Source organism: Spermophilus citellus (genome assembly GCF_964194105.1).
Source record: "Spermophilus citellus genome assembly, chromosome: 15".
Taxonomy (NCBI): domain Eukaryota; kingdom Metazoa; phylum Chordata; class Mammalia; order Rodentia; family Sciuridae; genus Spermophilus; species Spermophilus citellus.
The window spans coordinates 63,484,812-63,507,757 of record NC_138195.1 but is presented as its reverse complement, the minus strand read 5'-3'; the positions used below and the strand labels follow the sequence as shown (position 1 = coordinate 63,507,757).

The window sequence follows — 22,946 nt, the reverse complement described above, 5'->3', positions numbered from 1 at the left end:
ACAGTAGTGATAGACACTGAAATTATTCACAGAATAGCATAGTAGTGGCAATAGCTCAGAACTTGGAACAAGATGTAGAAAGATTCAAATCCTGTCTGTCTTTCTCATCTGCAAAATGGGAATACTATCTATACCTATGTAATTGGGGCATTATAATGCTTCAAATGGAATAGTAATATCAGAACAATAATAAATGACATGTTTTATGTGCCTTCTACCATGCAAGGCACTGAATGTACATCATCTACAATCTGTAAGCTCTGGATTTCACGCCCATTTTACAGATGATCTTCACAGAGATGAAATAGACTTCCTCTAGTCATGTGTCTAGTAAGTGTCAGAGTTGGTGTTAAACAGGATTTTCGACACTGAAATGTCAGCTACCTGAAGGCAAAGGCCCCGTCTGTCTTTTTCTTCATTGCTTTCTCTGACTTTAACACAATCCCTGCCAGATAGCAGGGGCTCATATTTGTTGAATGAATAGAATAAAACATTGAAAAATGACATTATTTATGTATAAAATAGTGTTTAAGCTGAAAAATACTAAGTAGTTGTACAGATGTAGTATATTCTAACCTATCATTTAATTATGAGTTCTGCAAGACATTTATTGAAACCTTGAGGAGGGGGTCTGTCATTTTTCCCCTCTGTATATAAGACTGAGATAAAAACGTTTTCTAAACGATAGCACAAAAACACTTTCTAATGACCTGATGAAGTGAAACAATACAAAGCAATTTGAGAAAAAATCCACTTGCTTTACCCCATCCCCAGGTCCCAGTGAGGAGCCCCTCCATGCATTTCCTGTTAGTTAGTTTGTTTTTGAGTTCTGGGGATCAAACCCAGGGCCTGGCACATGCCAGGTATATGTCTGCCACTGAGCTACATCTGCAGACCAAGGTGCCCCTCCTATGGTATATCCACCACATGCCAACATTTCTTTGCACTTTAATTGTCTAGTTTTCTCTCTGTATTGCCATCAGCTCTGCAAGAGCAGAGATCCTATTTTGTTCTTGGCTGTATTCCTGGCTTCTACCATATGCTTGACAGAGTGGATTTTTATTACTACATATTTTACGATTGACAAAATAACCTGCTTTTTCAATATAAGGAATATAGTTACTATCCTTAAATGTTTTACCTCTGTTTTAGGCCATGGAAGAATTTGAAGATCGAGAGGGATGGGAATATGCTTCTTTAATTGGCTGGAAATTTCACTGGAAACAGCGTAGTTCAGATACTTTTCGCCGCAGACGCTGGAGGAGAAAAATGGCTCCTTCGGAAACACATGGTGCAGCGGCCATCTTTAAACTTGAAGGCGCCCTTGTAAGTAATCAGTAGCCAAAGCCCAAATAAAATAGAAAATATATTAGTGTTGGGTGCAGCACCACCAATTCCGTGGAGGCGCCTGTAACCCCAGAGCAATAAGACTACAGATAGGTTGAGGGAAAGTCACACATCCTAGGTGTCCAATATTCTTCTAGAATGACTAGACTATTAACATGCGAAAGGTTCCAAGAAATACTACTGTAGACACATCTATTCCACCTAGCATTTTTCAAATATATCTGTTCCAGAACCGTTTGTTCAGGTAACATCTATTAACATCCAAGGCACAAGTTGCTTGGATCATCCCTTGGAAATTGCAACTGTCCACCCAACCAAGGTTAAATATACACATGTGAAGGAACAGAGGGATAGCTCACACAATTTGAAAACAGTTCAGATAGAAGCACAATAATAATAATATGCAGGGATCTAAAAAGGAAAAAAAAGTAGGCAGGTGGAAAGAATGAATAAGATAATAGCAATGGATGATCTAAAACAATATGGCGGCAAAAAACCATCTCCAAACATAGCTGGGTTTTTTATTTCTGTACTGTGATCCCACTATATTCTTCTGCTGTTTTCTCTACCTCCTTTCATCCTTTTATTTTCCTTCCATATTTCCCCCTGTTTTCCCTTGCTTTCAGCAGCAGGGTTTGGTAGACCTGAACTTGAGACAGAGGGGACTTTGACCTCCTGCTCTCTTGCACTCCTGCTAAGTGATTGGGGAAGTCACTTGCTGTCCTGCATTTAATTCATCTTCAACAATGGGGTGATTGAATGATGAAATCTCTTTTAAAAGCCACAAATCTAGTTGTGATTCTTGCCTCTTGGTTGGTTTGTTTTTAGACCATGTTAACTGATTTTTCTGCCTCCTACTTCAGGGTGCAGACACCACTGAGGACCAAGATGAGAAGAGCATGGAAAAGCATAAGCACAGCGCCACCACGGTGTTTGGAGCAAACACTCCCATTGTTTCTTGCAATTTTGACAGTGAGTTTTAAATGTGTCTTTGTGAATTCTGCTTCTAAGACTTTTATCTCAAAGAAACTTTTCTAATCACTAAATATGATAAAAATCTCTTTCTGAGAACATGACTTTCAATTTCATCCCGTGATGAAGAGGAGTTTTTTTTTTAATATAGTTTTTAAAACTGTATCATATTTGGGGTGAAGGGTGATCAAATTGCTGATTTTAACATGTCTATCCATAGCTATTCATTCAGTTTTGTACATACTCCAAATTATTATTTGATTAGGAAGAAAGTTTCAAAATTTAAATATAGGTTAGTTTCAGGAATTTCGGAAGGAGGCAGACCTACTCTATAAAAATAATAGCAAATACATAGGCCTTAGCATGCACCAGGAACGGTACATACAGAAGCTCATTTAATTCTCATAACAACCCTAGAAGGTAGGTGCTGTCATTGACTCCATTTTGCAGATGAGGGAACCAATGTACAGGATGATTCAATAACTTGCTCAAGGTCTTGAGGCCTATAAATATTAGAGACAAGATTTGAACTCAAGCATTCGGGGTCCCAGAATTCAACATTCAATTCCAGTGTTCCTCTCTCCCTCTCAAATTATGTGTTCTTGTGTGTGAGGGGGCTGTGTATGTGCATTAATATAATAATAAAGAGCAGGAGTATATGGATTTTGAAATGTTAAAGAAACTTTTGGTAGATAACCGTATTTCTGATCTGGTGCTCAATTAATACAGATAGCCCTATTTTTATAACTGCTAAAGACCTCTCGTTTTAAAAGTCTGTATTCTGACAAGGAGTAACCTCAATTCAGGCCTTGTACAACAGGAATAATGTTTTCCTAATTGACACCTGTGTTGGGCATGCTGTACTATTTTTTTAAAAATGGAATAGTTCCCCCCTTCTCCATGAAATATACTGTTCTGAGACACCCCAGTGGATGCCTGAAATTGCAGATAGTACTAAAACCTAAATTACACTAACTTTTTTCTTATACATGTACGCCTATGATAAAGTTTAATTTATAAATTAAGCAGAATAAAATGTTTATAACAGTAACTAATAATAATATAGGATAATTAAAACAATGTATTACAATAAAATTGATATCACTACTCTTATTCTTTGGAGCCATTATTAAATATAATAAAAGGTACTTAACATAAGCAAGGCAATATTGATATCAGGACAGTCACTGATCATTGAGATAGATACTAACAAGTGGACAATGTATACAGGATGGAAACAGTGGACAAAGGGATGACTCACAATCCAGTTGGGATGAAGCAGGATGATTCAAGATTTCATCACACTGCTTAGAATGGCATGCAATTTAAAACTTGTGAATTGTATACTTCTGGAATTTTTCATTTAATATTTTCAAACAATGGTTTTCAGTGGTAGGCCACTGAAACTGTGGAAAACAAAACCACAGATCAGGGAGACTACCATAAATTTTATTTTACCAAAAGCAGGACTACTTTCAGGGGAACACATCATCACTATTATGTGTGCTCTTTACTCTAGGAGGCTACATCCAAGTGACCCACTTCTTCAAAACATGTATCACCTCCAAAATATTCCAGAAAAAAAAAAGCCAGAATACAGTGTTATAGTTCTTGTATGTAATCTCCATCTTGTTCTTTTCAGGAGTCTATGTCTACCATCTGCGCTGCTACATCTATCAAGCGAGAAATCTCATGGCTTTAGACAAGGATAGTTTTTCAGGTAAGGGAAAATAAACCAAAAAACCATGCCACACATAATTACACAGCCACTCCTTTTCATCAAGTGGATGTTTTCTGTCATTTCTAACAACAATAAAAAACCATTTTGTGTTGCAACTAGTTTGGTGTAGTGGAGGTAAACTGCTCACTCATTAGATAAAGAATTCCTGAGTGCGGGAGACACACAGGAGATGCATGGCCCTTTAATGCAAATAACACCTGATTAATTAAAAGCACCAAGAAGAGCAATTTCTGCTTTCTATTTTTACACCTGGGTGTGTTTTTATCCCTGGGCCCTTGGTTGATTGGTAAATTAAGATCCTTTATGTTATTTGTAGCTCCCTCTCAAGGTGACAAGAAGAGCACACATTTACCCATCTGCCTATGTAGCATCAGGATTTCAGCACTGTGGAGTCCCTTTTGACCTCCTCTGCTACCTGCTCCTTAGTCCAACACCATGAAATCATAAGGCTAGCTGGGCCAGGTGGCATATACCTGTAATCCTAGTGCCTCTCGGTGGGAGGATTACAAGTTTGGGAGGATCACAGCCTAGGCAAATTAGAGAGATCTTGTCTCCAAAATTAAAAAAAAAAATACAGGTCCTGGGGATGTAGCTCAATGGTAGAGTACCCCTGGATCCAATCCTCCATATCAAAAAATAATAATAATGATAATATATAAGCTGGGTACAATGGTGCACACCTATAATAAGAGACTCAGGAGGCTGAGGCAGGAGGATCATGAGTTCAAAGCCAGCCTCAGCAATTTAGCAAGACCTTAAGTAACTCAGTGAGACCCTGTCTCTAGACAAAATATAAAAAAGGGCTGGGGATGTAGCCCAGTGGTTAAGTACCCCTGGGTTCAGTCCCTGGTAATAATAATAACATATGAGGTTAAGCATCCTTCACACTGAAACCCTGGGTGATTGTGTTGCCTTTGGCCTAGTTATAAGGGGAAGGTTGTTGGGAGGGGAGGGACGGTTGAGGACTTTCCTGCCTTTGGATTTGTGCTCTTGGCCCTGAAGCTGTGATTGTTCCCAGGGCCATCCTGGGCTATCAGGAAGCATTCTACTTTGGGACTTGAGGCTCAGCAGAGCTTCCCTGTATCCGCTATGGAAACAGTGTTTAAATCATTTTCCCTACACTCCAGTGCCCTCACATCAGTTCTGGACTGCATTCCAAGCAGAATATTAACTAAAATATGTTAAGGGATAAATTAGTTATCCCTACACTGTAATACACAGCTCCAAAATGGTTTGGGGGGACATTTTCAAATATTGTCCACCAGGGGGCACTCCATCACTAAAAGTCAAAGTTCGAATTCTTGCAAAATTCTTGACCAAAGTTGCATAAAACTCTAAGCAGTTTGAGATATGTAAGATCCACCATCAGGGCAAAAGCAAATAATTTCATTCATAGAATGATAGCTGCCTGCGATACTAAAAACAAAGCACCATTTGACATATATAGGAACTTCAGGTAAAACATTATTTTTATTTATTTGTTTTATTCTTTGAGTTGGGATCTTGCTATGTTGCTCAGGCTAGCCCTGAATTCCTGGGTTCAAACCATCTTCCCATTTTGGCCTCCCAAGTATCTAGGACTACCGGCACATGCCATTGTGCCCTGCACTTACACATTATTGCTCCAATAGGTGAGCCTCCAGCAACTATAAAATAGGTTGCTGTGATTATTTATCATGTATGAAAACACAGATTACTTTTTTTTGCACATAAGATTTCTTTCCCTGCATTTTCTAGTACATGGAAACAAAGCTTTCTACTACCATACATTGTAAACGCTATGCACATCTGAGTCTTTCTTTTTTACTACTACATTCTTGAGCCCTGGCACTCAATAAATATTTGCTGAATAAATGGATTAGCAGTGAGAGTAGAAGCAATGATGGTAACTGGCTTTTGTCAGTTGTGCCCTCTATGATGAGCTCTCTCCTAAGCAGTTTACATTGTTTACTCCATATCATCCTTTGAACACTATGAAGCAGTTACTACTTTTATTTTATGGAGGAGGGAACCAAAATTTAGGAAGGTGAAATACTTTTCCCTGAGATCATATAGTGGAGTGGAAGGGTTTGAACCCAGGTGTGTCAGACTGCAGAGCCTATGCTCTTAATCATGAGCGTGGAAGATTGTGTGTCCAATTAACCTTGGTGGGGATATACTCCAGAGAGGGAAAATCTTCAGCACACATCAGGGCCTAACATCAACATGACGCCCACTTCTGCCACACCCTGCTCTCCAGAAACCCAATCCCCACGTGGGCGGTGGGAGTTCCTGATGGTTGTATCCAGAGGAAAAGCGTGAGGTTGAGATGAATGATCCTAGGGAGCTAGACTTTCACCATGGCTCCACTTTTATTTCTATTTTAGATCCATATGCTCATGTTTCCTTCCTCCATCGAAGCAAAACCACCGAGATCATCCACTCAACCCTGAATCCCACATGGGACCAAACGATTATATTTGATGAGATTGAAATCTATGGGGAACCCCAAACAGTTCTGCAGGATCCACCCAAAGTTATCATAGAACTTTTTGACAATGACCAAGTGGTAGGTGATTTGGAATTTCTGAAGGACTTGGGGGATGAGGGGGATTTGAAGAGGTGTTTGTTTAGGAATTTGAGGTTTGTTTGTCTTTCTAGGGCAAAGATGAATTCTTAGGACGAAGCATTTGCTCTCCTCTGGTGAAACTAAACTCAGAAATGGATGTCACCCCTAAACTTCTCTGGCACTCAGTCATGAATGGAGAGAGGGCCTGTGGGGATGTCCTTGTGACTGCAGAGCTGATTCTGAGGGACAAGGTACACTGCTGCTTTCCCACCTGTGTTCTTTCAGCTGCTTAGAATACTTATCGATGATTCTAGGCACTCTTTGAACCAAGGGGAGGCACTGACATTCCATGTTTGTTTCACAGGACGGCTCCAACCTTCCCATTCTTCCATCTCAAAGGGCACCAAACCTGTACATGGTCCCCCAGGGTATCAGGCCTGTGGTTCAGCTCACTGCTATTGAGGTACGCCACTCTCTAGGTTTTATTTGATCAAATCAAATGGATGTAGCTACAGAACATAAATCTTTTATAAAGGATGACATCCTGTGGCCCATTTTTTTTTGCTGTTCTCTAGCTTTCTATAAAAATTTTCCAAAAACTTGAAATATTTCATCATGGAAATTGAAGGCTTGTTAAAGCAACAGGAAGTCAATTCCAACATTATCGAGGGAATCTAGAGTCTTCATCTATTGAGATTCAGCAGAGCTTTTCAGGTCAGTTAGAGAATTGGGAAAGCAAAGGTGGCCCAGGAGAAGGTGCCTCTGTGTGTGCAGGGTGTGGCAGGCAGAGAGGACGGTGAAAAGGGAGGAATGGGCACTGGTGACATGTTAGACAATTGGGTCAGATACAGACTGATGGAGCTGACCAGGTAACTTGAAGGACAGTGGAGGGCCTGTTCTCAAGGCCTCCCCCATCCAGTTATACAGCAGTGACTGAGATTTCCCTTCTCCAGCTGCCTTGCTAGAAGTTCTCCAAGACTGAGGCAGGTAGCTTTAAACAACAGGTATCATTGTTTAAAGCTTATGTGTCAGACACTGTGTTGAGAAGTTTCCACTTGATCCTCAGAGTAGTCCTGTGATGGATGACACCTTCAGGCCTGAACGAGACAGAGGTAAATTTGTCAGCATTCACTTGGCTCAGCTATGGCGCAGCCAGGGCTTGATTCCTACACTCTGAGCTGCTCTGCTTTTTCTATCAGCTCAGGCAGGAGAAGGAAAGGGGCAAAATTCTGCATTCTAGGCTTTCTAGGTTAACATTGACAATCACGTTAGGCAAATCTGTACCGACCAATCTTGAAAACTTTACTAGTGAAGTTAAATCGAATTTTTCCTTTAGAACAATATTTCTTAATATGTTGAGTTTCTTTCTCTTCTCTTTAACTTGCTTTCCCAGATTCTAGCTTGGGGCTTAAGAAATATGAAAAACTACCAGATGGCTTCTGTCACATCCCCCAGTCTTGTTGTGGAGTGCGGAGGGGAAAGGGTAGAGTCTGTGGTGATCAAAAACCTTAAGAAGACACCCAACTTTCCAAGCTCCGTTCTCTTCATGAAAGTGGTACGGAATCCAACGCTGCAACAGTGTGTGTTGAGTAGCTGAATTTTATTTGAAATATGAATGTATATCCCCCCACACAGTATATTTATTTCCCAAATTTGACAAACAGAAAACTCCTGCCTTGTGTTCAGCTTGTCGGTGACTTTACCCTCTTATGTTCTCTCACTCTGTAGTGATGGTTTCTTAAAGCTTCAAACAACTCCAGGGATATGGAGGCATCTGTGACCAATATTTACTGATTTCTCCAGTAAACCTTCCATTTATTCAGTTCTCTATTTATTATAGGCCCTTGGTCAGCTCCCCAAAGGTGGAATATTAACCCCCATTGTGCCCCTACAGAGGCATATGGGCCAGAACCCTCTGGATAGGGACTGTCTGTCTGGGGAAGGGGCAGCTGTGGGGGAATCCCTAGGGGGTGATGGGCCGTTTTCTTGACAGCTCGTGACTGTGTCCCTGGGATGGTGCCTTCTTTATTCCATCACCGTTGCCTATGGTTATTAGAGGTGGGAAGCATCAGAGACACTTCACAGTCCTCTACCAGAGACCTTGTATTACTTGGAGCAAGAAGAGGTCACCAGGACTTCTGTTTTTAAAGCAGATAACTTTTACAAAATGAAAAATCTTCCTTTTTTACTTCACTGTATAAAAGAGGCATCTTCTTAGCTTGAAGGAATGGAAGGCCTAGAACCTTCCATTTCTTGCCCCACCCCAGTCATTTTCCTGCCCGCGTGGTGTCTCCAGCACATGCCCTTGAACACTATAGCCATGTGGCTTAAGCTCTCATTTTGCAGATGAAGAAAGTGAGACTTAGGAGAAACGACTTGTCCAATGTGATTGCAAATGTCAGGCTGCATCTTCCATGTGACAGTGACTGTACCCTAATTTCATCCACTGCTGTGGCTCAGTGCTAGGTGAAGGCAGTTGTTAAACTGGCAGGGTGGACATTTTTACCCCTCCTCCCTCACTTTGGAGGCAACAAAGAGCTTAACTAGTGTACACAGGGGAACATGGCTAGCAAGTGGCTGGCCAGAGTTTGGACTCAGGTTCTTCCAACTCCAAAGCCCATATCTTGCCCCATAATGCTGCAGATGGAGAGCCATGTAGATGCTTGGAGCCCGAATCCCTGGTCTCCCTTGGGCCACTGCACTCATTCTTGTTTACTCTCCACCCCCTCTTCTACCTTCCCCTGTCTAGTGTAGTCAGCAAAAAAGTCATTCAGTGAACCCCAGCTTCTATTCTTGTATGAAGTCAGAGATAGAAATTCACCTGAATCACAAGGAGACTCATGAACCAGCCCATGATGGACAACCATCAAGGCCATCAAGGCCCCCAAATTCCAGGAGTGGGCAAGGAAAAGTGAGCACCTCACTTTGACCTTGAACTTCTAGGGCTATAAGACTCCTGGCCACTGTTATTTCCCTGGGAAATTTAGTTTTGTCTCGATCATTTCTAAATTCTGCTCAGGACTTGGCTAGTAGTTGACCAAAGTTCTGGGCTCATCAGTCTCATACAAATCCCCTCTCAGGAAGCAGAGTACAGGGTCAGTGGTAAAGAAAGGCAATTCCACATCCTGTTACCCAAGACAGATAGTGTTATCGTGGGCCAGGTACCATTCTAAGCACTTCATGTATATTAATTACTAGGCATGGGGTGGAGGGTTTTAGAAAAGTTCCCTGAAGTCCTGCAGTCCAGGGTGGCAGAGCCAGCCACTCGTCTAGCACATAACTCACTAAACTACTTACTCTTCATCCCTCATGCTGTGCATAGTGAGCAAAAATAATCTGGGTTGGTTCCTTCAGGGAATTTATTAGCAAAGCTGCTTTTGTTGGGTCTTGCAAAAAGAAATGACACCCATTCTTTTGACCCCCAGTTCTTGCCCAAGGATGAATTGTACATGCCTCCTCTGGTGATCAAAGTTATTGACCATAGGCAGTTTGGGCGGAAGCCAGTGGTCGGACAGTGCACCATTGACCACTTGGACCGTTTTCGCTGTGACCCTTATGCCGGAAAAGAGGATATTGTGCCACAGATAAAAGGTAAAATGTGAATCTGTAAATTATAGTTGGGGGCTTGTCATGCATGGTCTGATTTAATCTACATGAACCTTCTCCAGATGAGTATTCACTGTCTGGATTCTGCAGAGGAGGAAACGATAAAATTTTCGGTGGACCGTGTAACCCTCCCAAGGAAATGCAGCTAGTTAGTGGTGGAGCAAGATTGGAATCCTGGCCTCGATGTGGGGCCCAAGAAGCATCTTGTCCCTAGACAGACATCAGATGTCTTTTGAGGAAGTGTGAAGCACTTCATGAATTTTTTCTTGCCTTTCAAGAAGCAGCCTGTTCAGGAACAGCTGTTCCCACATCAGTGACAAGGATGAAGTAAATTCCTTCAACCTTCCGCAAATGGTTATTAAACATTCATCAAACAGCATTCATCCACCTAAATTCTGGGAGCCTGAGGAAACCAAGACAGCCATGTTCTCACAGTGCAGAGTCCAGCAGGGTAGATAGACTAGGAAAGGAGTGATTGCCATCCAGCATTATAAGTATTTTGATGGAGAGATTCAGGGCATCACCCGCTCCATGAGTATTGAGGGAGGAGGAGATTTTTATTTCCAGTTACTTTTCATCTGTTGATCTCACTTTATTAATGCATGACTGAAGTGCTGTGAAGTATTTGAAAGATATCTCATGGTTATCCATAGAGGAAAAGTTTAAGGTTTATCTGATCTTGGGCCATATAATTAATATGTAAATTATAGAGCAGGGCATAATGCCTTAGATTTCCATATTATATGATAGTGATATACATCTGCTATTACCTATTCAATAGTTTCTTTCTTTTAGCTTGCCATGTGCTCAGGAATGTACTAGAGGATGGGGGTTCAGTCACTTTAGTGCACAAGATCTCAGCTTCATGAGATTAGAAATCAATGGAGAACTAAAACACCCTTCACAGACCAATTCTCTTTCAACTTGCATAAGTTTTTTTTTTTTTTTTAACAGAGCTTCTGAAACTGATCTTCTGTGTGGGTCTAAGCATTCTGTTTCCCTGATTCAAAGAGGTGGAAAAAGTCCACAGTCACATTTAAGCAAAACACTACATGGGTTTATCAAAAAATATCCCAGGCAAAACATTTTATGTTGAATTGATGGTGCCTAAAACTGCAACATTTTTCATAACAATGAGGCTTGTTGTAACTGAAGAACTCGTTTCATTTGGGATTCCTCAATGGAGAGAAACAATTTGCATAGTATTTTCCCTAATTTTTGTGACAGGTAGTTATTTGGTCCAAATATGGGAAATCATTAGAAGGTACAAATGTTGCAGACTTTGGTCCCAGAACACTTACGTGGACCGGTTTTTCTCTACTGGTCAAAGGTCGGTTGGACCCAAAGGAGAGCTCTCCTGGTTAGAGATTAAGGAGGAGTGTGGGCAACACTTCAGAGAGCCCCAGAAGAGGGAAATCTGCTACGTTCTTAAAACCGATGATAGGGTAAGACTTGAGGAGTGAACCTTGCCTGGTCTGATGCTGGGAGCACACTCAATAACCCCTCCCCCAGGCCTCCAGGTTTTGTTTACATGAGGACGATAGAGAAATGAAATGTAAGGAAGAACTTGCGTTCAGTTATGTTCATGCGTCCCTGCCCACGTGACTCTCATGTTCCGTGTTATTACAGTTGTCTAGAGTCGCGGGTGAACTCACCTTGGAAGAGACTGGTTATAAACCTGAGCACAGCAACTGGTGTATCATAGATGCTTAATAAGTATTAGTCTTCCCTGCCCCCCACATTCCTCTGAACATTTCTCTGACATTTATTGAGCATCTACTCTTCTCCGGGTTCTTTTGAATGGTTAAAATACAAACTTCAGGGTCAAAAGGACCATCCACTTACTACTAATGGTTTAACCTGAAGCAAGTGATCTTCTTTCTCTTAGCTTCAGTTTGTTAGTTGTTAAATCTTTTAAACAGAATTAATGGTAGATATTCTAAAGGATTATTGAGGGATTAAATGAGATCATCTAGGTAAAGTGCTTAGCCCATGCCTGGCACATGGTGAGTACCTAACAAATGCATCTTCCCTCCCTCCTTTATGCCATATGTCAGCTGCCTGGGTGGCTTAAACAGAAAGTTCTTTTGGCTTGGCAGTGTTTGTTCTGTCTGGGTTTTGGCTTTCTGATGAATGTTTGATTGCCTGATGCCTCTTCAATAAAAGGGAGAGGCGCACCTATCACCCCAACCCTGGCCCACGCTGAGCCTCTGGCACCCGCTTTCAGCTGAACCAAACCTGGGGAGCTCAGCAGGGGGTCCTGATCCCCAACCCCTGAGTCACAAATACCTGAGGAATGATGCAGAAAGTCAGGGCTTGTGCCTTTTCCCCAGAATATTCTGTGAGGACAACTTCAGACCCCAATTATGCAACTGGCCACCATGTTTTCCCTCCCTCCCCTCCTCTCTCCTCTCCTCTCTGTCTTCCTGCTCTCATTCCCTCCACTCTCTTCTCCTCTTCTTCTATTATTTTCTTTATTTTATGCGTCTTATGAACAAATCCCCAGAAAAGAAGGCTCCTTAGGATGTGGGTTTCCTCCCTCACCCTGCTCCCGCATCCCGTGAAGATACGTATGACCCACTGTTCTTTTGTGGGTGCTTCCTATGTCTAAGGATTATGCTAATTGTGCAAAGTGGAAGAAAAAAATGGGCCATGTAGCCTTCTAGAAAAGTCTATAGCCATATTACGTTTTGGGGAAAGTGATGGATTGTTGAGTTATTTTCTATGTTCAGATGTGGTCCTCTCCATTCAGAAAGCCTCATTCAGGAATAAACTCGACCATCCATCCTGTGGCTGTTCAACTTGAACTTGGAGGAGAATGTTCACTGCTGTATTTTTCTAAATATCTCAGATTATGAACCTATTTGCTTGTAGCCTCCCTGATGACTGCACCCCCCTGCCGGGATGTCATTGTTGAAATAGAAGATACCAAACCGCTGCTGGCTTCTAAGGTAGGCTTCAGAACTGACCCTCAGATACTGTCAGTTTTATCTTCCAGATGTCCAAGCATTTGGTGGACTCAATTAAACAACCATGCAGTGATATTAAAATAATAGTCATGGAACCAATCGATTGAGTACTGAGTACAGACAAACATCTGAATCATGCATTCATCCATAGTTTAGATGATGTTGTGTAGACTAGTGGCCCTCGGCCCTCACTAATTAGTCACCCAGCATACTTAGAACATTATTCACACCCAGCCCCCACCCCACCCACCAAGAGGGAGAGACACTCAGACTCTCAGTGTATTTTCAAACCTCCTGAGATGATTCGGATACAAGCGTGCAAGTCCGAGAACCGCTGGTGTGGGACCTTCCAAGTGATTCCATTCTCTGGAAAGACAAGTTTCAGGAGTAATTTAACAGCATCACAACATTCAGAAGAACAGAGATACATGAGGCAACCCAGGTTTTTGTTTTGTTTTTCTCCTTCATGAAGCAGAAATGTCATAAATTTAATGTCCCTATTTGTCAGTATAAAGGACACCCGAGACTTTATATTCACTGTGGTTTTGAAGCAATGAAACAGTTGGAAATAGTCACTCAGGACCCTATTTTAAAACCATTCCAGCCCCTTCCATAAGAAGGAAAGAAAATCTTAACCTAGAAAAAAAGAAAACACCAACTATCTTACTGTTTCTTTGGGCATTTAAGATAAACTCTCACAGCATGTTTTAATATGCAAACTGGCCCAAAAATGCACATGATTGGGCTTTAATATGTTATGACCATAAACAGTGCCTTTAAAAAAATCCACTTCCTTCCCACTATGTTAAACTCACTAGCAGTTGGACCGAATTACATGTGGTCTCCATAGCCAGGCCATGGCAGCCGTGCATTTGATTCTACTATCTGGAAATTCTACACGGTCATAAATGAAAATATCACATTCTCCATTCCTTAGAGTAAAATGACAATTTCCACCTTGTAAATAGCCCCAGTCAGTCTCAATAAGACAATAGTAGCCTTGGGATAAGGAAAGCATAAGATATTTAAGATTCCTTATGTAGATTTTCATAATTACTCCAGAAAAAAAGGTAGTGTCAGATCTTGCTCAATAATCTACTTCCAACTTTACCATCTAACGTTGTCAGTCAATTATTACTGCATGCTTTCTGGGTGCACCGTAGCCCTAAGTACCACCGGGAGCAAAGAAAAGAATACATCAATAGTCTAAGTCATTACTTGACAGTAGTTAACAGATGTCTAGGCTACTGTAGCAACCCATCGTGAAAGGTTAGTTTGTAGCATAGCAGGATTGGGGATGGGAGTCGTTCCCGCTGCACAATATGTGACTTTAATCAGCTTGCTCTCCTCAAACCTAGTTGAGGTACACTGTGCTGGTAAGAAAGGATTATTAGAATCTCCTCGGAACTCCTGAGCCCACCTGTTCATCCGGGTAGACATTGTACATCCCTGTAAAGTCAAATGAGCAGCGTTGACCTTTTGGAAGAGCCAATGACAAACTTGCTGATGTCCTTCGTGACACGTATATGTAATGTACATAAATTACCACTAACTGAATTCAGGCCTTGTATCTGGGTAAAATAAGGGAGTAGGTCAAAACTAACCATGCTGTTGCTGGGGGCTGGAGACTGTGTCTTTAGGTGACAGCATCATGCTCTGGATACTCATGGCATTACCCTGTGATGTCCATGAGAGCTCTTAACAAGTAGGCTCAGCACTATCATGAGAAATAAGAACCTGGGGCAAACTGCTCAAGTGCTAGCCAGATGACATGGACATGTCTACATGCCATCTCAACAACTGCCTTCCAATTCCAGTGCTTAAGCAGTATGTCAACAGCACTCAGCAAAATGGCCTCTCCAAGGACAGTGCATGTATGTATGATAAGAAAATGCACGAATCTGTCTGGGACTGTGGGACTTGATCTGAAGACTCTTATTCTTTCAGATTCTTTCTACTGGTAGATTTTGGAGTGAAGGGTGATCTTTAAACACATAAGAATGTTTTAAGACTAAGGGAAGAATCCCCTGTGCCCTTTAATAATAACTTGACTCTGATTGTGAGTCCCGTATAGATATAATAAAGTGTTTCCCACCAGCTGCTTCTGTTACTTTTACAATAATGAGCAAGTGGGCACAAATGACTCCTACCATACTAATCCTAGATTTTTAAATCATCAACTTGTCTTGAATGACTTTCTTTTAAAAAAATAAAAAAAGGCACACACTCTTCTTTGAAGCAGTTTGGTATAACTGAAAATAAATGTGATTAAACCCCCTCTCTCCAAAATCTCAGTCAGCTGTGATGATTTAACCCTTCATCCTGCTTTGGAATGAATCTAATAGGAAGGATTGACACATCTATCTTTCTCTCTGACACTCTTAGTAATTCTGTTGTGTGGGACAAAACTCAACCTGGACGTGCAGAAGGGAAACCTGCGGAGACCTGGTAGTCCTCTCACACAGCACGGTGGGAAGTGCCTCTAGCAACAAGTTGTTCTCTCCACATGCTAGAAATTAACTTGAAGTTAGGATTTCTGAAAGGGAATCTAATTAGCATTTCTTCAAACTGCCCCTGAGGGTGAGCTTGGCTAATGTCCCAGAAGGTGCCAAAAAATAACTCAAGTTCCTACATTCTAGTTTTCTCTTCTCACATCTCCTGGATGTGCCTCTAGATCAGGGGTGAAATCTCCATGCAAAACTCAAATGGAAAGATTTGGCCAATGAGAAACTTGACATCCTCATATTAAAACAATTCTGACGAATGAGCATTTATTTGGTGCTATAACATAGGTACGGGGGGCGGGAACAAGAAAAAGGTACCTACATGATAGTATTGCAATCACACACATCTGTGACAGGAGAGTTGTTGAAGGGATGAGAATTCGAATTAGACCAGGTTGGGGACATACTTCAGGTGCTAAGTGGAATGAAAGGTCTGGGGCAGGAAGATGAGCAGCTGCACAACTCTCTCCTGAGCTGACCATTCTCACAGACTGTGAGACTGTCCAACTTCTCTGAAAACATGCAAAAGAGTTACACACAGTAACAAACAAAAGGCTGAGCAGTAGTCACTCACATGCTGTGCTTTCAGCAGGGTGAATGTATATGTGTATGTGTTCAATGATGAGAACACCTTGATTAGAATAATTTAAAGAATGTCTCAAAATGTGGATAAACATAAAGCATGAGTGAAACATAATTTCTCCTTCTCTCTTTCTCTTTGAACCTAATGTTGGCGGGGTCTTAAACCTAATATCTGTGTGACCTGTTATATGGTTTGCCCTCTTCCTGGCCATACACGTGCATTGCAGCTGACGGAAAAGGTAACTATACATTTTTTTAGGTTTAAGATTCATGTATTTTAGCCTATAATTGATATACAAATAAAATTTTTCTAAATCCAGGGGGAGGAGGTTGCTGATCCATAAAGGGGAAATAACTCTTTATAACTGTAACACACACATTAGTGTGTGCCTTCATATATATATAGATATAGATATAGATATAGATATAGATATAGATATAGATATAGATATAGATAGATAGATAGTATGTGTATATATGTTAGCATGTAATGTAAGTATATACCTATATATACATATATGTGCATATATATTATATTTACAAACATAAATAAGAAATAGACTTTTGTGAGCTTTGTTCCTCACTCCCAAAACTCAATAGGAGCTATATCGTAGGTGACACTTGTATTTTTGGCAACATCACTATTTCTGAGACAGATTAAAATAAGCAATGAGTGTCTGATGGTTTGTTTTTTGCTTTTTTTGTTCAGTACTGAGGACTAAATCCAGGGGTACTCTATCACTGAACTACACACCTTGCCCCTTTTATTTTAATGCTGAGACAGGGTCTCCCTAAGTTGCTGAGGCTATTCTTGAACTTGAGATCCTCTAGCCTCAACCTCCCTAGTAACTGGATCTGTTCTTGTTATAAATCTGAGTGGGAGGGTTTCTGTAGTTTGAAAATATTCTGCAGGTGACTCTTATTGTCTCTTTTGCCCAAACAAGAGCCATCAAAAACAGAGATTCCCTTGGGTTAGCTCAATAGTGCTTGCCCAGGCTGGGGATGTGGCTCAAGTGGTAGCGCGCCCACCTGGCATGTGCAGGGCACTGGGTTCAATTCTTAACACCACATAAAAAATAAAATAAAGATATTGTGTCCAACTAAAACTAAAAAAATAAATATTTTTTTAAAATAGTGATTGCCTAGCATGTGATGCGCCTTGGATCAATACCCAGTAATGGGGAAGAAAAACCCTGAAATTCTCAGCCCTGACTACACATTAGAATCATCTGGGGAACTAATGAGAACATTCTGGATGCCCAGGTCTTAGCCCATGTTGATTGAATCAGAATCCACAATGACAGGTTGGGACCTGGTCTAAATGAACCATGCTGCCTTCCTACTTGTGTTTCACGCTTAAACTTTTTGAAAGCTCTTCCTCTTAATGATCTTATATGATTTCCAAATCAACTCTCTGAGGTAAATGGAGAGATGGAGGCAGATTGTTATTATCCCACTCAGTGGATGAAGAAATCTATGCTCAGAGATGTTCAACAACTTGTCCAAGCCAGTGTGGTATGTAACACACGGGTTTGGTTATAACATAAGGTTGGAACTTGAATTAGAACCAGTTTTTCCAACCCTTAGATTAGTGTACAGTGTGTTACAATACATCACTGGCTAAATGAGTTGGGGAAATGAGAGAGGAAAAACCATACAGTAGAGGTTTTATTTTAATTTATTTGCATATATAAATATCATCGGGTAAAAAATAATAATAGATTTTATAGAGAATGTAAGAAGATCATCTAGTATAGCTGTGGATATTAAAACCAAATACATCCCATTGTCTGGGGTGGTCATTTCTCTAACTTCTAAGCAGAAACATCATGAATGTTTTGTCCGCAGTGTGCATTAACAAAGGTATATAAGCTCACTTTAATTGTGTCAGAAGTACCTGTCTCTCTTACCTATTTCATTGTTTTCCTGCATAAATTGGAAATTCTAGTCATGGGTTAAAACAATTTTTTTTTTCATTTTGACTTATCTTTAGGAGGAAGAAATTGTTGACTGGTGGAGTAAATTTTATGCTTCCTCTGGGGAACATGAAAAATGTGGACAGTATATCCAGAAAGGCTATTCCAAACTCAAGGTATGGACCTATGCTCTTGTGGGTGGAGGACTCAAGATCCATTAACTGGCCCCAGGCAGAGCTAAGAAGACTAAAGGGCCACCACGGCTGCTGATGGGGAGGGGCCAAGAATACCTCTGGCCTGCCAGAGAGCCCTCTCGCAACAGGTTTGGCTTTGCCAAGATTCCAGGGCTTGAGGATAGCTGTGGAGTTAGGGTTGCGTGACTGCCACTTTGGAGCCTGGGGGCATCTGGCAGAGGGTTGGAAATGGGTTGGTACCACACTAATTAGGCGAACAATTATCCATTTTTGACTCAGGGAGACCCAGAAGTCATGGTGCTCTCTGCAGAACGGCATTGGTTGTCAACATGCTTCATTCTGTTTCCTGAATGAGGATGGGTTTTGCTGGCTGAAAAGTTGATTCAGTTACATGTATCCAGCATAAAATCACAACCATGGGCACATGTGTCCAGGAGAAAAACAAACTATTGAGCTAGGCAGGGCTGGCTCTCTCTGATCCGTCTGTTAACATTCTAAATTTTCTAATTCTTCATTCAACTTCTCAGCCTCTAATGTGCTCAAGTAGATGCAAATGCTAAAGTAGTTTGAGAAATGTGTAGGAGGAAAAAAAATTAAATGAGAAATAATCATTAAAATACTTTTCCCCATCAAAGTAGAAACACCGAAATCTTTTTATGTTATTGTCATAATGGCTTATTGCAGCCTAAGAGTGTTAAAAAAAATCACTAATTTAGAAAAAGGATCCAACTGGGTTGGGACATCCATCTCACACTCCAGCTCCCTCCCTCCTTCCCTTCCTTTCTTTCTTCTTACCTTCTCTCCCTCTTTCTCATCTTTTCTCCTCTCCTTTTCTATACTGTTTAAAATAAAGGTATAATTTGCATGCAATAAAGTCATTCATTCAACAAGTTTTGATTGTACACACCCATGAAAACCACCGCCCAAAAAAAGACAAAGAACATTTCTATCACCATAGAACACTCCCTTGTACCCCTTTGCAGCCAACTCCCCGCAACCTTCACTCTTTTTTGAGGCAACCGACCTGATTTCTATCACCAAAGATTGTTTTTGCTTGTTTTTATACTTTATACGAATGAAGTCACACAGTATTCATCCTCTGTGTATCTGGCTTCTTTTTTTAATATTTTAAAATTTTTTAGTAATAGATGGACACAATATCTTTATTTTGTTTATTTTTATGTGGTGCTGAGGTTTGAACCCAGTGCCTCACATGTGCGAGGCAAGCGCTCTGCCACTGAGCCACAACCCTGGGTGTCTGGCTGTTTTAGTCCCATGTGTTACTTTTGAGACTGATCATGTTGTTATCTCAGTAGTTTGTCCTTCTTATTGCCGAGTAGTATCCTTGCTGTACGTACACCACATCGTGGATAATTTGGACAGGTTTTCATTTCCTTTCGATTAATACTTAGGAATATAGTTTTGGGATCCTACCATAGGTAAATATTTAACTCCATCAAAAACTGTCAGACTTTTTCCAAAGGGGTTGTATCATTCTACACCCAAAGCAGCCACAAGAGAGTTCGGGTTGCTCTACCCATATCCACGTGACCCTTTGGTACTGTGGGTCCTTTTGGTTTTAGGTTCTGTCTGTATTGTAATAAGAAATGAAGAATCTCTTGATGGTTTTCAGATATATGATTGTGAACTGGAGGAAGTAGCAGACTTCGAGGGCCTGACTGACTTCTCAGATACTTTCAAGTTGTACCGAGGCAAATCAGAGGAGAATGAAGATCCTTCTGTGGTAGGAGAGTTTAAGGTGGGTGAGTTTAAGCGTGTTTTCACTCTGGCTTACAACCCACCTTTATTTTCTTCATGAACCCAGAATAGAGGACACCCAACCTCTGGGCAGCATCCTGTTCTCTGAAGGAAGAGAAACTGCTAAGGAGGGAATGGCACTGGGGAGAGCCAGGTTGCCCAAAGCCATGCTGACTGCCCCCTCCTTTCTGCCTGCTCTTGCCAGCCAGTCTTGAATCCCAACGATGCAAACCTTCCCAAGACCTAATTCCTCCTCCCCATTCCACTGCTTTTCAGGCTTTTAGCAGGTCCATTATGACCATCTCCCACTTGACTGTCCTTTCTCCTGTGAGTCCATCCTCCTTGCAACCAAATCTGCTTCTGCCTCTTGATGGCTTAAAGACATCACTTGGGTTTCCACAAGATCAAGTCTCAACTCCTTCCAAAGGCAGAGCTGGCCTTTCATAAGTGACATGTCTCCCCTCCACACCTCCCTCATGGCCCTACCCTTCTGCTCAGAGAACCTCTCCCAAGCCCCAAACACACCTTGTGTCTCACAGCTCAGAGCCTTGGGACAGGCTCTTCTTCCTTCCCTGGATGCCTTCCTTCCCTCTTTGTGGTCTGACAGAGTCCTACTCTTGCTCTAAGCACCAGCTCAAATGTCATACTCTTTGTCAACAGTTTCCTGATTGCCTCAGGTGCTGTGACTCACTCCTGCTCTGGGCTCCCAAAGGTCTGGGTTCCCTTCGCAGTGAAAGCACCTTTCACATTGTGTTGGGGTTTATGGCTGCCTCTCCCTCAACCACACTTGGCAAAGCCATGGCAGAGATGCTGCCTCTTCCTAATCCTTTGCCAATAGCAGACATGGCTGATGGATCAGGGGATTATACCCTACACACGATCTCAAATCCTTCTTACAGCCTCCCACCTAGCAGTCAAGAGGGCATGAGAATCAGGCAAAGCTAACAACCCTGTGCCATCTGCACTCCTTGAGTTTTGGGTCCTCGACATCTAGCACATAGTAGGTGCTTCCTTTATGCCATTTGCCTTAATGAAGAGAGATGGAACTTAGGCCCTCATATTCCAATTCCAGCTTCAGTAATTTCCCCTGTACTTGAGCTGGTTTCAGGATAAGAGAGATGACCTCTCCCGCTGTCCTCTCCTGCTGGCCTGCCGGTGCGTTTACTCAAAAAGCATTTGTGTCCCTACTAGATGCATATCCCCAAGTTAGACCCAAGATGGCCAGAACCTAATGTCTCCACCTTAAGTAGCTCCCAGTCTAGTGGAGGATGTAAACAACAGATAGATCATTTCATCATGGGTTCAGTGCGGTGACAGGCCTAGCACAAGGTTAGAGGTGAGCACAGGAGAGGCACACCCACCCCTGGGCAGTCCAGGAGGTGTCCTGGAAGAAGTGATCCTTTTAGCTGAGACCTGAAGGCTGAACAGGAGACTCCTAGGAGTGTCCCTGGGTGTACAGGGGTGAAGGGAGAAAAGGGAAAACACCCTTTGTTCCTCATTGAGTTTTCTCCTCTCTCTGTGTGTAGCTTTTCATTTCTTCTTGCCACCACCACCCTCACAACGACCAGAGTCACCTCCACCTGCTGCCCAGGTTATTGCTTGCTCTTCCTGCTCAGTCCTGCCCTCTCTTTTCCCCTGCTATCCCTCAATGACTTGATAGTCATTTGACTTTCCCTACAAGAAACACACAAAGAGCCATGTGGTTTTTTTTTTCTTTTGCAAAGACAGCCCCTCCTTCGCCTAATCCCACCACCCTGGCAAGCTATCCCCCGAGCGCCCTGAGGAGCAGGGCACATCTCAGGAGCCCTCTACCCGGGTTGTCCAGGGCCCTGTGAGTCAAGCCTGCGTCTTTTTCCTAGGGCTCCTTTCGAATCTACCCGCTGTCCGATGACCCCAGCGTGCCAGCCCCTCCCCGGCAGTTTCGGGAATTACCTGACAGTGTGGCTCAGGAATGCACGGTGCGGATTTACATTGTTCGGGGCTTAGAGCTCCAGCCCCAGGACAACAATGGCCTGGTAAGAGTTTGGGTGTGGGGCCTTCTCCTGTAGCAAGATAATTACAGTCATCAGCCACAATAATTGTCACGTTCTTTCTTTCTGGGCGTCTGCTATCTCACTAGGGGAAAGATACTCTATCAAAACAATGTATTCAGGAGGATTGTCCCCATGGGGATTTACCTAAGACTCGAAGGGGCTTAAGGCCCTCTGGTTCATCCTTCTCATTTTACAGATGTGACCTGGGACACTTTTGCTCCAGTCACAGGGCCAGCAGGGGCAGAGTCAGGACCCCACCCCCACCCCACATGGCTGCTCTGCCGGCTCGCTGGCTGCCTGCCACCCAAAGGGGAACGTTGCTCAGGGCTCCTCCCAAGCTCATGGGTGCCACAGAGGCCACCCTGTCATCAGTTAGGAGAGGGTGTGGCAACAAGCTCAGTCTATCCCAGAAATTGACTTCCACTTGCACCCGATGTACATGACATAACATCTCTTCTGTCTTGTCCCGCAGTGTGACCCTTACATAAAAATAACACTGGGTAAAAAAGTAATTGAAGACCGTGACCACTACATTCCCAACACTCTCAACCCCATTTTTGGCAGGTAATGTACATTTTTAAACATTTTTTTTTCTTTATGGAATATGCCCTGAGGATGTAATGTGTGCTTATCCCTGGGCTAGGCCCTAAAACTGTGGTGATGAATTCAATATTCTAGTCGGGGAAGAAGTCAATAAATAAGTAAATGCACAAATGAAAGGATTTCATGAAATTGGAAAGTGCCTTGAGGAAAGTCAGTCAGGAGACGCGCTTCCC

General features: G+C 42.1%; 1 protein-coding gene across 5 annotated transcripts in view; it reads left to right on the top strand.

Annotated features, from left to right (window-relative positions):
* Positions 1-22,946, top strand: part of MYOF (myoferlin) — a 150,335-nt gene that overhangs the window by 105,337 nt on the left and 22,052 nt on the right. For all 5 annotated transcript variants that reach the window (XR_014018918.1, XM_081267376.1, XM_081267375.1 and 2 more), the window contains 14 exons: positions 1,153-1,326; positions 2,211-2,319; positions 3,962-4,039; positions 6,427-6,608; positions 6,701-6,859; positions 6,973-7,071; positions 8,002-8,163; positions 10,034-10,199; positions 13,089-13,165; positions 16,497-16,508; positions 18,263-18,361; positions 20,013-20,138; positions 21,997-22,152; positions 22,643-22,734. Coding sequence is in view for 4 of the 5 variants with exons in the window: in XM_081267376.1 (XP_081123502.1) it covers positions 1,153-1,326; positions 2,211-2,319; positions 3,962-4,039; positions 6,427-6,608; positions 6,701-6,859; positions 6,973-7,071; positions 8,002-8,163; positions 10,034-10,199; positions 13,089-13,165; positions 16,497-16,508; positions 18,263-18,361; positions 20,013-20,138; positions 21,997-22,152; positions 22,643-22,734 (1,691 nt within the window). In the remaining variant the exon portion in view is untranslated. The remainder of the gene's footprint in view (positions 1-1,152; positions 1,327-2,210; positions 2,320-3,961; positions 4,040-6,426; positions 6,609-6,700; positions 6,860-6,972; positions 7,072-8,001; positions 8,164-10,033; positions 10,200-13,088; positions 13,166-16,496; positions 16,509-18,262; positions 18,362-20,012; positions 20,139-21,996; positions 22,153-22,642; positions 22,735-22,946) is intronic.